The sequence below is a fragment of the Tympanuchus pallidicinctus genome, unplaced genomic scaffold (assembly GCF_026119805.1).
Source record: "Tympanuchus pallidicinctus isolate F22 unplaced genomic scaffold, pur_lepc_1.0 scaffold1, whole genome shotgun sequence".
NCBI lineage: Eukaryota > Metazoa > Chordata > Aves > Galliformes > Phasianidae > Tympanuchus > Tympanuchus pallidicinctus.
Window position 1 is genome coordinate 94146504 of NW_026294618.1, and position 17687 is coordinate 94164190.

The 17687-nt window shown below is 51.4% G+C and overlaps 1 protein-coding gene across 6 annotated transcripts in view; it reads right to left on the reverse strand.

Moving 5' to 3' along the window:
* Positions 1-13655, reverse strand: part of RRBP1 (ribosome binding protein 1) — a 30017-nt gene extending 16362 nt beyond the window's left edge. For 2 of the 6 annotated variants that reach the window (XM_052684011.1, XM_052683773.1), the window contains exons 1-6: positions 13521-13655; positions 3994-4695; positions 1864-2012; positions 1500-1622; positions 657-809; positions 204-322 (exon numbers count right to left, since the gene is read on the reverse strand). In XM_052684011.1, coding sequence (XP_052539971.1) covers positions 204-322; positions 657-809; positions 1500-1622; positions 1864-2012; positions 3994-4675 — 1226 coding nt within the window. In that variant the 5' untranslated portion in view covers positions 4676-4695; positions 13521-13655. Of the gene's footprint in view, positions 1-203; positions 323-656; positions 810-1499; positions 1623-1863; positions 2013-3993; positions 4696-7636; positions 7660-8149; positions 8232-13520 lie in introns of those variants that run through there. The other 4 variants (XM_052684086.1, XM_052684166.1, XM_052683863.1 and 1 more) reach the window with 4 other exon arrangements.
* Between the last annotated feature and the right edge of the window lie 4032 nt (positions 13656-17687).

Sequence of the window (17687 nt, forward strand, 5' to 3'; positions counted from 1 at the left end):
TGGGAAAGACATCTTCATTTCCTGCCTGACCCCAAAAGCCATTTGCAAACACTTCCTCACTCCCACTCCTACCTCTAGCCAGCAACAGGCTTTGCAGGGAGAAGTCCCTTCATTAAGTGAGAAAGGCCAAGCCCAAAGGAGAGCTAATCCCTGCTGCCCAAAGGTAGTCTTAGCCTCTATCCCCACCCCAGCCACAGGCTTACTTGCTCTCCGTCTGGCTGGTCGCCTGGTTGAGCGCATCCCTCAGGATGGAGTTCTCCTGCTGCAGGCGAGCGAGCTGTGTGTTGGGGCCATTCTCCAGCTGTTCCTGCAGGGCCCGAATCTAGAGCAGCCCAACAGAGGTTATACTGCTTTATGGAGTGCATGCAATATCCCGGTTCAGCCTGGGACATACACACGAAGGATGTGCCACAGAGCTTTGCCCCTTCATCAGTCTACAGGCACCAACAGCCCCCAGAACACGAGGTCTCATTAAGATGCTCCCATACACTCACTCCCCCTTGAGCAACACGGTTCATTAAAGCCCACATTGAAGAACTGAACATCAGAGTCACTCCCACCTCCTCAAGCGTCAGATCTCTCCTTGCACCACTCTGCATCTCCATGAACCCCAGAAAAATCATTAGGCAGCAAGAAGAGGACATCCAGTAGCCTACCTTTCCCTGGAGCTGCTGCGTTTCATTAACATGGTCCTGGTAGCTCGCCTGCATCCGTGCCTGGACAGCAGTGATCTCCCGCTCGCGGGTGACCAGCTGTTCCTTCAGCTTGTTCTCACTGGCTGCTGCCTTGGCCCTCTCAGCTGCCAGTTCCTGCATGGAGAGAAGCCGCCTGCTTAGTACTTGAGGCTCCCGTTTCCTCCTTACAAGGGAGCACAACACTTGGCTGCCTAATTCAGAAGTTCAGCCATTTCAGGGCTACCAGCTACCCAGGCACCCCTACACCAAGGCAGCACAGCCAAGCTAAGTCATTCAGCACTTATATTTCTGCTCGCATCTTCTTTTGGGCTCTGTGGCCACTGGATGCCACTGTTGTTCCACAGTGGGCCAAATGTGAGAAAGCAGTAAAACCATGGATTTTTTTCTCCTGCTCGTCAGACCAAATTTGGGCACAAAGCAGGAAAAAAAAAAAAAAATAAGAGCACCCACCACCCCTTGCAGAAGCAGAATTAGTGCTCAATCCAGCAGTTGGAGACCCTGGGTGCAACTAGACGATCTTTAAGGTCTCCTCCATTCTGTGCCATTCTGTGATTCTATGACTACTGCTGGGTGGCTGGGCTATGTTGTATGGGCTGTGTGGGACAGAGACACAACTGTGCTGGATGGCTTTGCCCTTTCCTCTCCCTGCCGCACAGTCCTGCCGGTAGCAAGGCAGAGGCAAATGCAAAAAGACTGTGGCCATCTCAAAGGGACAAGATGTGGGGACTAAGAGGCTCACAGCCTGGATGCTTTCTCAAAGTGGGGTGAGCCACCATGATGCTGGGCAGGCTGCACAGTGCTTACCTTGTTCAACTCCCGCAGCTTGTTTCTGGCAGCAGCTGCATCTGCCTGTTCAGCACTGAGCTGCTTCTCCTTCTCTTCCAGCTGGCGCTTCAGGACAGCGACTGGGTCACCCTTCTGCGTGGCCTGCAAAGTGAGGTGGCACATGAGCGGGGACCACCATCTCCAAACCCACTCTCTTGCTCCACAGGCAGAAGCCATCCAAAGTGCTTTGACAGGACTTCGAATGAAGCTTCAGCCTCCAGAACTGAATCGTGGGGTCAATAGGACCCCCAGCCCACCCAAAGACTTGGAGCTTTCCCTGCAGCGGCTTGACAGAGGCAGAAGCAGCAGCAGTGGGTGGCCATGAGGGTGCCCACAGCCCTACCGTGTGCCAGGTGTCCTGCACGATGCCCGCTCTCTCTGTCAGGATCTCGATGAGCTGCTGAGCCTCCCCCTCACTGAATGCCATGCTGCCGATGGTGGATACCAGTGTCTTGTAGGGCAGGTAGAGGGGCCCATCCGAGTCAGCAGGTGCTAGGGAGAAAAAAGGGGGAACTGAGTCCACTTTAGGATGATGGCAGAGCATCCAGATCCGTCAGCAAGTTTCAACCCCAAAACTGATGTTTAAAATTAGCAACCAGCCCAATGTGTGCAGTCCAGAGGTATCTCCTGACCTCAACCACTTTGAGATTCTAGGATTCCCTACTGCTCTGCTAACATGAAGGGCTTGGGGTCCCTGGAGCTGGGCAAGGAGTGGGCATCAAGGTCACTCACTCCAGCAGAACCCCTGCTGGGGACACAGGGGCCTCTGCCAGGCTGTCCGGGGCCAGTTCCACTACAGGGCCCAACTGGGCCCAGCAGCCACAATGGTGGCAGCACCTCATAGAAAACACATTTAAGAAGGGGCAAAACACTGCACTGCTCAGGAGCCAGGCTCACATTTCACTCATACGGATGCAGGACAGCACATCATCTCCCTCAACCTGGTTCTGTTGGGTGGAGCATCAGCAAAATGTCACCCATCTCCGGCCAGCACTGCGCAAGCAATCTTTGCACAAGGAGGGCATGACACAAACACCATCTCACAGCTGGCAAACGGGCCTGGGCCAACCTGCCAAACCACGGCACAGCACAGCAGCCTGCTTCAGCCCAGCTCTGCTCTGCAAAGGGAAGCCTACACCATGCCGAGACGATTCACCAATTGATTTTGAGGTGGAAACCTCACGCCTCACGCCCTCACACAGCATTGCCCTGGCAGAGCTGCTAAGGGGAAGCACAGCGAGGTTTGAGCCACTTCTCAAACCCAAGGAAACATGTGGCACTGCAGACACAGATCATTCCTTGCCTGGAGCCCCAGGAACAGAGCTCACTCAGCACTACCACATCAGGTACCCTCACGTGTGTCAAGGGGAGCAGCTCCTACTACCAAAGCTTGTGACCTCGGATCCACGTACATATCAACCACTCGTAAACAAGCTTTCCTGCAATGCAGGAGGCTGAAAAAAAAGCCACACAAGAGGAAAATACCTCAATCCCCTTCTGCCAGGTTTGGCATTTGTTTCAGTGCCGAGGACATGTCTTTGAACATCTCAGTTTTTATCTGCAACAGGATAATGTATTGCTTCTGCCTCCAATAAAGTGAGAGACCACAGCAGGTACCAAAAGGCTGTCAATAATGCTTTGGTCCAGCTACAGACAATGTCATGGCACAAACACTGACAAGAGCTCTCTTTTGGAAGCACCTAAGACATCAGTCCTGGCTTTTAAGACATGCAGGATCTGTACTTCACACCCAAAGGCACAGATGTTCAGAGCAACCCAAAAACTACCTAAGTGAATAAGTGATAAAAGCTCATCTCCAATCAGCGTTGCCTCAGCCTACAAGAATCATTTACCCAAATAGCAACAACATAAAAAACAAAAAAAAAACAAAAAAACAAGCACAAACCTCTTCAAATTGGTGCAAAGATTAGCAGGAATCCAGCTACAGAACTGTGCCTACACCTATTTACACCCCAGTGAATACGGGAGCTCCTTATCCTTGTTTTGCACCCTGCTGACCAGCACCCTGGCTGCCGCTCCTATCCCAGAAGTACCTGGAGCTCCCATTCATTCCTGGTATACAAAACTGCTAAGAGATCCCCAATACAACAGTGAATCCTACGAATCCTACAGGAACCTATAGCTTGTTAATGCCTGTGTGCTGAGCTAAGGAGATAAGCACCACGCAGGACACCCAAAAGCAGGAGGCAACACATTACAGACTAAAAATAAATCAGTAAGTTGTTAATTCTCCTTCTCCTAGAGAGAATGGCAGTCCAGAACAAGTTCCTCCCAACCAACCTCAACACACACCCTCCATCTCACCAGATGCAGCCATTTTACAGTTACCCTGTTACCAACTAGGAAGAAAAAGAAATTAAAAGTCTCAGAACAGGACAGCTCTGTTTTAGCAGTACTAAGATGCTGTGTTTGCTTACCCAGTGGGAATACACACAGAAGAATTTGGCCCTACCTGGTTCAGCCTTCTTCTTGGATGCAGCCTTCTTCTTGACAGGCCCATCATGCTTCTGCTCCTCATGGGTTGGAAGAGCCTCAGGTTTTTTGATGGGGATGGAGCTGACAACCGGAGCACTTTGCTGCGTGCCAACTGGTGGCACAGCCACAACAGGTACCTCCTTAGGAGTCACCTCCAAGACAGGAGAGCCTTTGGGAACACTGGCAGGAGGAGACGCCAGTGTTGGGCTAGGAGCAGGTTCTACCTTTGCCACCTTCTTCTCTTTCTTCCTCTTTTCCTTAGGAGATGGAGCAGGTTTCTCCTTTTCCTGGGGGGGCACAGACACCGCTGGGATCGGAGATTCAACTGTTACAGGCTCTGGCACCACAGCAGGCTGAAGAACCACATCCTTGGAAGAGTCAGTCACTTCCTGAGTAACTTGCTGCTCCGGTATCTTTCCATTAGGTTTTTCTTCCTTTTTCTTTGCTTTTCCTTTTTTCTCAACAGGTTTTTCCTTCTTCTTTTTCTCTGTTTTGTGCTGGTTGGTCTTCTCAAGCTCCTTACGTTGCTTTGCCAAGGCTTCTTCATAAGAAGTCTCCTTCATTGAGAAGGTGGACACCAGGAAGATCCCAATGGCTGATATCACCATAAAGCCTCCAAAGACCACAACACCCAACGTCTGAGGATCGTACACATCCATCCTGCCTTATTTTTCTGTGCCTGCAAGACATCAGAGCAACAGTGAAGGGAAAACCAAAAAAACACAATCACTTCTGCAAGGGAATTAAAAGAATTATTTGTGTTTCCAAATACCACCGCGCACTGAAGACTCATGAAGAATCATACTCATGATTCACACACATCTGGGGAGGGCTACCAAGCTGCAGATCATTATGCTTGTGCTCCTCCACTACGTTGTCTATTCACAGCGATCCAGTTATACTGCTGCAACTAATTTCACTGGTAGCAATCTCCAGAAGAACAAGAGAGTTGGAAAGAGAAGAAGAGGGACGCAATCACAGGCACTAGCAACCACCTGTTGCATGCCCTCTGAGATGGCTTTAGCATGACTGTAGGGCGATACCTGTGGCACTCCTAACAAACAGGATGAAAGCATGTACAGGGCAGCTTTCCTTATTTGCTTCCAAATGCAGAAACAGCCATCCTGCAACAGCTCCTGCAGCATGGACGTGCCGTGATCACACTCTGCCAGATCGCTGCTCTTAGGGAGAAAACCCAGCACCGAGGCTGTGCGCACGTACGCCATGTAGAGAACCAAGTTCCAACCATTTCCTTGAAATGCAAATAGCAGTTAAAGTCAGAAGCTCATGCTTTAAAAAAAAAAAAAAAAAAAAAAAAGTCACAGTCATAAATTATCTCATCTCCCCAACAGACGCCAGCAGGAAGAAGTGAGTGAGACTTGTGAGTGGAGGGAGCTCTGGATGTGGCACTTCTCCTTCCACCTCTGCTATCAGCTGGCAGGCAAGAGGGGCTCAGTTTGTCCACTCAAACACCACGAGCAGCATTGGATGCTGAGACTGGACAGGCAGAGAGCAGCCACTGCAAGGTGCTGCCATCTCCACTCTGCTCAATTCCTAATCAAACCTTGTCCCAAACTCCTAAGACCATCATTTCCCCACCGTCCCACTCAGGTTCTTCCTATCAGGGCACAACCTCCACATGGCCCTAAGCTGGCTCATTAACCCTGACTGGGATACTGAATTGGGCCAGTCATCTGCAAAGGAGTGCTTTCCAGGACATGCCAAAATGTGGTTTCTGGCCATCCTGTCTCAAAACATAATCAGAAAAATGCAGAACGCCCCCAGTTATCAGGAGTTCCCATCCCCACACTTAACTGTAAACATTATCAAATTTCCTCTGTATAATGGGTTGTGGGTTGAGGAGGAGGGAGGGAAGGAGGTGCTGGGGGGGGAGGAGGCAAAAAGAAGAATAAAGCTAAGGAGATCAGCATCTTTGCAAAACCTCAGTGCCTGAAGGCAGAGACCTGGGAGGCTCTTCCTTTCCAACAGCTGGAGCAGGGAACTCACAGCCCTGTCTGAAGTGAACAGGAGGCTCTGTGCCAGCTGGACCCAGCCACCCTGCACTGAACAGGCACTGCCCGAGCTCCCAGCGGATAACACAGACCCTGCCCCAGTGTGCTAGGTGTCTTTGCTGCAGGGAGAGTGCTTTGGGATCTTCTCCACCAGGATGGGCAGCCTCATAGAATGGCACAGGTAGGAGGGGACCATGAAGATCATCCAGTTCCACAGGAAAGACTGTTTCCCACCAGCTCAGGTTGCCCAGGGTCCCATCCAACCTGGCTTTGAGTGTCACCAGGGACGGGATACCACAGCTTCTCTGGGCAACGTGTTCCAATCTACTGGGGAAAAGGGAGGACTTCCCCACAGTAAATAGAAAGTAAGGCTGAAGAACACATATCCATGATCTAATGCTGGTTTTAGAGTTACACCAAAGCATCCATCAGCTGTCAGAAGACAGAACAAAGTGACCTACGTTGGTAAGAATAAACCCTCCTCAACCCCATACTATCACATACACACGTTTAGAGCAAATTTGGTGCTCCAGCTTAGGGAAGGCTTACTGCCAACTTCTGGCAACCACCACCCAACCCCACCAGCTGCTGTCACCACATCCAAAAGCAGCTGCGTGGAGCCAAGGAGGGAAAAAGAAGAAACAGTGCAAACCCCAGTCTGGCACCAGAACACCTTTCCAGAGCCTGGCTAAAACCTCACACCCAAGATGACGCAGGTCCTAGCAGCCACAGTCTGCACTTGGGACGTCCCACCGGCTGTGCTCACAGCAGTCCCCTGTACCTGTCCTTACACACAGAGCAGAGGAGAGGGGCACACTGTTTTCTCCTGCAAGGGCCTTTTACAGCCCACTGCCCACACTGCGGTGCACAGACACAACCAGCCTTCCACATTCAAAAAACAGAGCTCACATTCCAAAAACCCACATGAATCCACATTTTAACTCTTCAGCGTGCCTTTTGCTCGCTAGCCAAACTTCCCCAAATCTCAGATAACAGCCCAGGAAACCCTCCTCACACAGCCACTCCTGTTCATCCCGAGCATTAGTCCATGGAAGCGGAGCTGGGAACGCTCGGCCCTGCTAGATGTAAGCACAGAGCAGTGCGCAGCCCCATCATCACACACACGGAGCTCAGCAGGTCACACAGGAGCCACAGAGATCTCATTTCCCCACGCAGTCAAAGGAGAACGCGTTGGCTGCCCTGCCCTGGAAGAGCGCAGCAGACAGGGAAAGATGCTCCCTGCAGCTCCCGCGCTGCCACCCAAGGGCTGTGCTTGGCTGTAGCATCGCAGCAGCACCTCCCGCTGGAGTCAGGAGGTGCAGAGGTGCGTGGGGCCGCAGGGTAGCGAGCCGGGCTCCGTGCAGCCCGCAGAGCGGTGCTCTCCCTCTGCCTTCCCCCAGCAGCTGCCCGGCCCAGCACACGAGACTCCGAGCTGAGATTTCAGCTTCTTCTCAAGCACGAAACCGCCAGCAGCTCCTGAAGTTTCTCCCCGCACCCCGCTGCAACAGGAGGAGGACATCCCGAGGTCTTTTTTTCTAGCGCGATGAACGGAAAAAGCACGATCGTCTCATAGCCGTGACCTTCCGTAACCGCGGGTAATCAGCTTACGGGATCCCATCGAGCTGCGGGTACAGGAATGCGGCCGGGACAGCCGGGGCCGCGGCACGGAGCCCCGGGGGTGTCCGGGGAGCGCAGGAGGGGTCGGTCGGGGGAGGAAGAGGCGGCGTAGCCGCGTCCATCATCCGGCGGTGCGGGCCCCTCCCCGGCCGCCTGCACACGTCGCCATTCCGCACCGCCCTGCACGCCGCGGGCCATTCATCCCGGCCGGACACCCCCCCGGGGGGACGGAGAGGCACGGACCGGGACCCCTCGCAGCGGGACCCCCCAGCACGTGGAGGCGCGGAGATGGCCCCTCGGAGCGCTGACAGCCGGCCGGGGGCTACCGAGCCCGGAGCGGGGTCCCCCGGCAGCGCCGCGGGGGAGTGCGGGAATTCCTCTCGCCGCGCCCCGGGGACCCCGCCGGCAGCCGGGGGTGTGTGCAGAGAGGGGGTCCCCGGCAGAGCCCCCGCGGCTCCGAGCGAAGCGGCGCCCCCCACCCGACCCGGCCCCGCCGCCGCCTACCCGTCCGGGTCGCACCCCGCTCGCCGCGCGCCCGTCTGGAGTCGTGGCACTTTCTGCCGCTCGCTCGCCGGGCGCGCCGGGCCCGCCCCGCTCCGCACCGCGGGGCCACTCAGAGCGGGGGGCGGGCCGGGCGCGCCGCCTCCTGGGGGCTGTAGGCCCCGGTCCGGGGAAAGCCGGGCTCGGAGCTGGCGGTGTTAGCGAGGTGGAAAGGAGCTTCCGAGGGGCTGGCTGGCTCCGACTCAGACGTAAAGGCTTGCGAGCCGGTCCTGAGCAGGTCGGCCCGTGGTGTGCAGCTCTGCAGACCTTTGGCCGAGTGCTGTTTGCGGGGAAGAAAGAGGGTTTGATTGCCCGGGAAGCTGCTGGGATCAGCACGATGCACTCCGTGCTATTAGAGCAGAGCCTGATAAGCCTTGGGTTCCGGAGCTGAGGCAGAACCTTGCCCAGAGCCGCTCTCGGTGTGCAGTGACACCTGGCGTGGTGGGCACAGGGGTATGTATGCCTCCTGGCCTGACTGAGGTCCTGTGTGGGACAAAAAGGAAACGGGGTGTACTACTCAAGTGTCTATTTGCACCAGAGAGGGTTAACTAGCTGGAAGTTAAGTAAATGCTTCAATATCTTAGAAAGGACTTGAAGGGACTCCATTCACAATGGAACAGAGCAACCATGGCTGAAGTGATGGAGAGGAGCCAGGACGCCCTTTGGGAGATGCTGTCACCTGGCAATCTGTACCATAAGAGACCCATCTTGAGTATGACCAAAGGCCAAACTCCATGAGGCTGTGTCTCCAAAATCACCCAACAAATCAACCACCTGCTCAAACAACCACCCAGCAAACCACCCACCCAACCATCCATCCAAAAAAACCCAAACAGCAAATGAACCAACAAATAACCCAACCAGCTACCTGAAAAAAAAAAAAAAAAGCCAACAAACCAACCAACCACCCAACCAAGCAGGAACCATCAGCCAAAGAGCAGCAAAAGGGCAAGAATAGAGGTTTGCTGCCTACTGTGTAACCCAAGATTGCATGAGCTATCCTTTTCACCCAAAGCTGCATCCAAATCTGGGCTCTGGTGGGGACAACTCCTGTGTCTCCACACCTTCAGCCAAGCCCAAAGCCATCTCTCTCCCTTTTCTGCTCCACTCTGGCTCTGTTATGAAGCACTCAGTAGCTTCTGAGCTCATTAGGCATTGATCATAGATAGAAATCCATTTGTTACAGAAGTAGCTGGGAAGGAGGGATAATCTGACCTTTTCATATGGGCATAGAGCTGGGTCCCAGGGAACATAAAGTATTTGAGCAGAATGATACTTCATGTGATTGAAGAAAAAAAGGGGTTAAAAACGCATCAGTACATTTCAGTGGCCAGAGCCTCTCATGGAGTGGCCACTGGGGCTGCTCTTAGCGGTGTCACTAGGACTCACACCAGTTGCTGCTGCACCATCACCATCAATAGCACAGAACAAGCTGTGCTATTGAGGCCAACTGAGATCAGCAGCAGGTCCCGTCCACAGCCTGGTACATCTCAACACAATGGCAGGACAATAAGTGACTGTTTCATGCAGACAAATGTGACGAAACGAGAGGGAAAAGAAATGCTAGCGAAGAAACATTTCAGCTAATTATGACAACATGGCTTCTGCACAGGGACCTGAAATAGACAGATCAGGCATGTAGACCACACTGGCACAGACATGCCCTCAGGCTCCTCGTGTGTTAATTCCTCAGCTGCCTGAAGCCCTCGCTTGTCCTCTGCTCACCAACACCTAGGTGGTTCAAACCTCATCCCAGTGCCTATGGTTTGTCTATCCTCCCCTTTTTAAGGCATCACAGCCCAGGAATGGGGCTGGGGAGCTGAACTCATCCCGAGGCAGCATCCAACCCCAGCCCAACCCCTCCACAGCTCTCTGTACCCTGGTGTTAAAACAACCAAAATGCTGGCAATCATCCACGGTCATCCTCATTGCTAGAAAGTTTTTCTTGGGATCAGTATGAAAATCCCCTGCTCCAATTCAAGTTTTAGTCCCTAGTTATTTTTGCATCCACAAGTCTTTGGCTGTTGGGGAAGAAAATGTTGTTTGGCCCTGGAGCAGCTCCAAATCTTTCCGTTAGATGTATTAGTTATCCTAAATTCATAGCTGTGGCTGGAATATATTTAGCTCCTCAAACAAGCCCTACTGCGGGTGAGGGGACTCTGCATGGGGCTCCCCAGGTCCTGAAGGAACCAAGAGCTGAGATCTTCAGACGAGCGCAATGCAGGCTGAGAGGGAGCAGGATGGGAAACATACGAGGAAGAGCAAAGTGTTACGTCAGGAGTTAAGAGGCCATGCTTGCAAAGAAACAAGCGTGTACCACACCACAGCTTTTCAGCCTATAAGAAAAGGCTCCTGGCAGGGCTTGCTCACAGGGAGCACGAGCACACAGTCCCAAAACACAGCTCTGATAGAGCAAGGGGCTTTATGACAAGGATATCCCAGTGCAGCTGTCCCTGCTGAGGTGACTCCTCAGCTCTTGGCCAGCTCCTGCTCATCTGTAGCGCATCTGTATGGGCACCTACACCCAATCACAAGGAGCACATCTGTACTTTAGCTTTTCTTTCCATCACCTTTCCAAGCACACCAGCATGCAGAAATGGCAACCAGAAGCCAAAAGCTCAGTGACTTTATGCTTGGAATGAGTGACAGTTAACACAGAAGCAGATAGCACTGATGAGGATCTGGGAGTTAAATTGGCTGACGAAGTTTTTGAGAAGATAATCTCTTTCTTTCCTCCCCAGCTACTTCTCACTTTGCCCACTGACCTCATCAAAAACATCACATCCCTGTGGCATCCTTTCTTCTCCCCATGGCCATACTGGGACTTCCGCTGAGTCCAGCTGAAATCTGGCGTCAGATTGCTTCAGGCCATCCAAAGGCATGACAGCACATGCTTTCGCAGGGAGCAAGGTCAAATATCCGCGTGGTTCATCAGTTCCTCCTTCCTCTTTGGAGATGTTTTAAGCAGACCATTCTTAAGCTTGTTCTGACACAGAATTTACTTGAAGGCTTAGCAGAGGGAAGGCTGTGCAACTGCAACATCCCATGGTGAGCAAGTGTTCTCCCATCTCCAGCACCAGTGGCATGTCAGCCACGTGAGCAGACATAGTCCCGCAGATCATAGAATCGTTTGAGTTGGGAGGGACGTATAAAGGTCATCTTGTCCAACTTCCATGCAGTGGGGCTGACTCGCCGCATTTCCACCAGGCTCACATGAGGTCTCAGTGAATAATCAAGGCAATAGAGGCACAAGCCCTGCCTAAGCAGAGGCTGGATCAGGTAAACTCCAGAGGTTCCTTCCCACTCTGGCCATCCTGTGGTCCTATGATAAGCACCAAGCTGATCATATCTCCATGTCAATCATCTTCAGCACACGGATTTATCAGGGTTAGGACCTTGCCTTGCCCTGGTGCATCTCTGGTGCCACCTGGGTGGCTGGGACATAGGCAACACGCTGGCATGTAGAAAGCTGTGTCACTGTGCCAGAGCACACTTGTGACAGGAAAATCCAGCCAAAAGGCAAAGCCGGGAACACAAGCTAATTTGGGAACACAATGGTTACACTAATCAAAACACCTTCCAGAGGAGGAGGGAAGGAAATTACCTAATGCTTTACCAGGCGGCATGGTTAGGGCTTCGCACAGCTTGGAAGGAAGGGCATTCACATCCAGGCAAGGAAAGGGTGCCCTCTGCATCCTCAGGATGGGACATTCAGCGTGGGAGAGCACTCCCTCTCCCTATCCTTAGGCTGCTTTCTGGTCCAGGTAACTGTATGGCCCTCTTGAAAGTCTGTCTGGACAGAAGTCCATGTGACTTTAAGAGACGGTCCTTAATAAGAAGCACCAAATGCTTCAGGACATACAAAATCTGGTGAGATGGTACAGAGCCACACAAACTTCTTCCACTGCCACCAGGTTGTAATGGGGAAACCAGAGTTTTTCCTCACTTTCCATCTTATAAAAAGTTGTGTCAATTGATTGACTCAATATCTGGAAATTGTAACCAGCTGAAGAGAACCCAGCAAGGATCTAAACAAGCCTGCAACACAGCTCCCAGCTATGAGAACTCCCATTGCATGGCCCAATATATAGAGAACGGCTGTCTGGGTGGGGACACCAAGAAACTGTGGGCATAGGCACTCGGCAGAGGTGATCATAGAATCAAAGAATCATAGGATCTTTAAGTTGGAAAAAGTTGGAATCACCATGTCCAACTGTCAGCCCATCACCACTGTGCCCACTAAACCACATACCTCGATGCTACATCCACATGCATGCTGTATGCACTATTTCCAGTATGTCACTCCAAGTGACTGTAAAGTACTTGGGAGAGAAGGGCAGCAGCATCAACCCCACCTCCAGGCCTCTCCTGGGTCTCTACTGTGTGGTGGAAACATCTCCCATGTCCTAAAATGTGCTGGCTCCCCTTTGAGCACGAGATCATCCCTCCATTTGTAGCTGTTGATGCAGAATGCTTCCTTTTAGAAAACCACGTTCGTCACTCATATAAAACAAATACACCCCATGAGGGGCATGTTTTTTCTGGAGAAGGAAAATTCCTGCTTTGAATATGGAGCTCTCCTCTCCACACACACCATCGTTGGACAGTTAAGGCATCCAACATGCCCACTATTGCGATGTGTGCAGATAAGAGTTGCAATGTGTGCAGGAAAAACTTTCTGGAGAGGTCCTGGAATCTGCCACATCAGCACAGAAATGCATCCAAGCCGCCCTGAAATAGGCACACCTCAGAGTAGTTCTTTATCCAGAGAAGCAGAGCAGCCATCAGAGGAATGCTCTGAGCACACTGCCTTCATAACAACACCCCTGAACCAAATCCTGCACAGTATCATAGAATCATTAAGGTTGGAGAGACCACTAAGATCACCACGTCCAACCATCCCCACCATGCCCACTAACAATGTCCCTCAGTGACACATCTCCACGTTCCTTGAACACTTCCAAGGATGGTGACTCCACCACCTCCCTGGGCAGGCTGTTCCAAGTAGAAGACAAAGAAGTAGAAGAAGAAAAAGAGAGAGAAAAGAGAAGAAGGAAAAAAAAAAAGAAAAAAAAGAAATGAATGTGAAGCAGTTTTCCTTCCAAAAAATACAGTAGGGAACCTCAGGCCCTGGGAGAAGTTAGACCTGTGTGCGAGGTGGCACCAAGTAATGCCAAGGTAAATCCCAGCCCTGAATTGCTCCTCTTAGGGCAGCAGCGCGTACCTGCATGCTGCCGTCTGAGAACACGCTGTACTCACCATTCAGCCTTAAAACAACACCTTGTGCTCAGGGGCTTTACAGCAGCAAACAAACCAGAGCTCTCTGAGTACGCACCCAGACTGCAGGGCTTGGGCCAGCTACGGGTGAGCGGTGAGTAGAGAGGCAACACTGTGGGCTTTTGGCCAGCAATCGCCTTGGACGAAGGGAAGCAGCGTTCAGTCTTTGTCCAGAGTCCTAGAAATAAAAGCAGGCCACACGAATGCTGGACGTGGGGAAGCCGGGGAGTAAGGTCATCACGACATTAGTCAGTTTGAAGAGCTCTGACACAGCACCAATCCACCTGCACTCCCCCCAGCACCAGCACCCTGAGGCATCACAGGGGGCTCAGCAGTGGGAAAACCCCTGTCTAAAGCACTGCCCTGCCCGCTGGAGCTGGGCACACTGAGCAGCACAGTCTGGGTGCCTGCCTGCTGCAGCCCCACGCCCCAGGCTCGTGTGCTGCCAGGGAGGAGGGATTTGCTTGGCCAAAGGCTTTGTGCAGGATCAGCGTGGATCCAGCCCAGCCAGCAGAAGCAGTTCCTGTTTCCACTGCCAGAAGCTGTGACTCTCGTAAAGTTAATTAATCTCTTCACACGACATAATTGAGCTGTGGAAGTCGCTTGTAAAGAACGTGTTGTAAATCTCAAGCATCACAATGCAGCATACATGCCAACGTAGTCAAAAAAAAAAAAAAAAAAAAAAAAAAAAAAAAAAAAAGCAACGCTGAATCCCTTCAAACAATACATTTTGGATCCTATTGACTCAGCACTACAGGTTTAAATCTTAGCACAGGGAAACGGGTCACAGTTCCCAGGCTTTTTCCCAGCCACCCAGGTGAGGGATAGGCACACACCTGGTTCAGATTGTGGCTGCAGTCTCACACCCACATGATGCTGAGGGAGCAGCTTTGAGCAGAGGGCTAAGGGAGGTCCCGACACCCTGTCAGCAGAGGACGGGGTAGCACTGACCCAGAACAGAGCACACGCACTGTAGTTTGTCCCTGGTTTTATATACGTGCAAGCTGTACTTTGACTCTGTGTGCTCAAGGGAAATATTTACCTTAAGAGCGACAATGTAAAGGTTGTCTGCAAATCTACCTCTGCTCCTTATTGTAGACTAACTCATCAACCTTTGAAGTGCAAATCACAAGTTAAAAATAAATGAACGAAGCTCAAATTAGACTCCAAGCCCAGCAAAAATGGTAGTCCAGGGCCAGACAGTCAGGCGTTCAAGCCTTCTCCAAGAAATAGATGTCATACACGCAAGAGCCGTCACTGCCTAGGAGTCCAGGTCTACCCAGAGGGCTCATAGATGCTTATGTCTCATGAGCATGGGGTGGGAGGGCTGGTTTAAAAGCAGCTCTTTTTTTTTTTTCTTCCAGTTTCCAAAATGGAAGGACTATCTTGACCCACGGATGAAAAACAAACATATTTTCCTGAAAGAGTCAGATTTTCATCAGCACCTAAAAAATGGATAATAAACATCTGTGGACCTGCCCTAATCCAAGTGGGAAAACAAGTTACACACTGTCTGTGAGCCCATAGCTGTTACTGAGGGCGCTTTGTTCCAAAGAACAGACCAAAGGTTTTGGGACACTGCCTGGATTAAATGTGGTAGTGATTCAGGTATGGTTCTCAAAGCTCTGCTCAACCATCAGCATCTCCCAGCTGAGAGGTTCAGTCACAGCCTCTGCTCCCCAGCCCCGTGGCTCCTTGTTTGTCTTTGTACAGTCCTACACAAGCTCACGGAGGGCCTGTAAGGAACCTGTCTCCAGCAGGGCCCATAAGAGGGTGCAGGCTCACATGGGCACAGCAGGCAGGCAATGGTACGACGAAGGTTGGATGGATGAATGATGGCACGGGGAATGAGCTCAGAACAAGCACAGCCTCATCATGGGGAAAGAGGGTCAAAAGAAAAACAACAATAATTATTTCTAATACTCTTGAGTTCTGTTTAGCTACTCCAAATGCTTCAGACCCCTGCAAGTGGCACACTCATCACAGGTGTGACTTTGTAAGAGGTGCACAAAGCTAGACAGGGAAGAGGACACCCACGGCCTATTGCACGACAGCAGCACAGCCCCCACAACTGGTCACTGCTGGGAACTTTTTGCAATCCGACATCAGGAGTGAAAGAAAAAAGGAGTCTGGCAGTAAATATACTTAGCAAATTCAAACAGTGAATGGGTTCCAGGAAACAGAGATAACCCTGTAGGCCCAAAGATCCCATTCCAAAGCCCATGGAAGTCAGTGGAAAAAATCACATTAGCTTTAGCAGGCTTTGGATAAAGTAAAGTCAAATAAGCAATGCAGTCTCAATGACTCACTAATTCTGCCCAGTTAAATACCCACCCAGATCCCCCACACCTTCCCTGGCAGCTCCTGACCCATAACTTCACCCCACACTGGCCATTTGCACTGAGGGTTACACGTGCACCCATTTTTTCCTTTGTAAACTGCTTCTGTGTCTTGCTCTCCTGGCAGCTCTCTGGTGTCAGTGCCTTTATCACAAGGCTCTTTAGCATTTCTTCTTGACTTTAGCATTCCTTCTTGACTTGTCCTTGGGGACAGCTGAAGATTTTGAAAGGTACCAAACATAACCAGACAGGCAGTCATCAGCTTCCCCAAGGAATGGCTGCACAGCTTTTGGGGGGAACCCTGCCATCAGGTTTGCAATGAATCATAGAATCATGGCTTAGATTGGAAGGGACCTCAAAGATCACTTACTTTCAACCTCTGCTGCAGACAAGTTTTTCAGCCACTAAACCAGGCACCGCATCAGGTTGTCCAGGTTCCCATCCAAGCTGGCCTCGAACACCTCCAAGGGTGGGACATCCACAGCTTCTCTGGTCAGAATCACAGGATCACAGAATGGCTGGGGTAGGAAAGGACCTCAAAGATGATGATCCAACACCCCTGCCTTGGGCTGGTTGCATCCCACCAGGATCAGGTTGCTCCAGTTTCCCATCCACATGGCCATGAGGTTCAGCACGGGGTTGCAAAGCAAGAGTTTGGGTGTGGCAGGAGAAATGTCCTTTGTAAAGTTCTGCAGATCTGACCTATGCTGACCGCCTTCAGACAGCAGGCAGAAAAGGCTTAAAGAAAGGGGACATCTGCATGCTGCAAGCCAGTTGCTAAAGGCCCCAGAAATAAGAGCGCGGTTTGGGAGGGATCCCAGATGCTCGTGTGCTAGGGAGAATTCAGAAGAATCACACCTCATTTATTCACTTTCTAAATGAAATGTCTGCTTTTTCCCTTCACTTCCCTTAGAGGTGATTGTCTATATAAAAAATACCAGTGGCGCAGTGTCTGCTCCAGAGAGACCACTGACATCAGCAGCAAATTGCTGGTGCCTTCAGTGGGCTTTGAATCAGATCCCAAATATGCAGCCCAGCCCATCCACATCAGCAATACCACAGTCAGCAATGAGTCCAAGCACCCTGGAAATCCAGAGGAGTTGGGGCAAAGCCCAGAATGACATCTAGGAAAGAAATGTGCTTCAATCCAGCAGCTGCACTGAGCTGGCTCCCAGGTGGGACCACTGAGTACCAGGACATGGCTGGCATGGAGACTTTGGAAAACTTTTCCTGGAAACAACTCTGTTTCCTTAATGTGGTTTAAGCATAGTTTCCTAAGGTCCCAAAATTTAAGCAAGAGTTGCATCTGCTCAGCACTCGCCTCCACGGAGGCACTTCTAACAAGTGTTGCAGAGAGTGTGAGCTCCTGAAAATAACGAGTGCCCACAAGTTTTCTGAGGACAGGAGAGAGGCGGAGAAGAGCTCCCACAAACAAGGCTGGAGATGAGCTCAGCCATCATCAGATATGAAAGAAGCCGTTGCCAGGCACAGATCCATGCACCAGGCATGAGGCTGGCACAACCACTGGGGATGGCCCAGAAGAAACAGACATTAGAAATTAGAAGACAGATGATCACTTTGTCAGGCCAGCTGTCTCCCACACTCAGTTCAGCTCACTATTACCCAGCCAGAGACAAGTCTGTATCAATCCAGGTGGGCAAGTGCAAGGCTCTTTGAATCTCACATCTCTACAGTGGCTCAGATCAAGTGCCTGCTGAAACTTGCTTTCTCTGGAAATCAAAAGCCAGAGGCTCTATCCCTTTCCCCCTGAAGGAGGTTACTGCAACTACTTGGAAGAAGAGGTGAGCATGATATTTTCTTTGCCTCCTTTGCCATCCTTGCTGGATGTCTGGTCTACCAGGAAAGGTAAGGAATGACACTGCCCA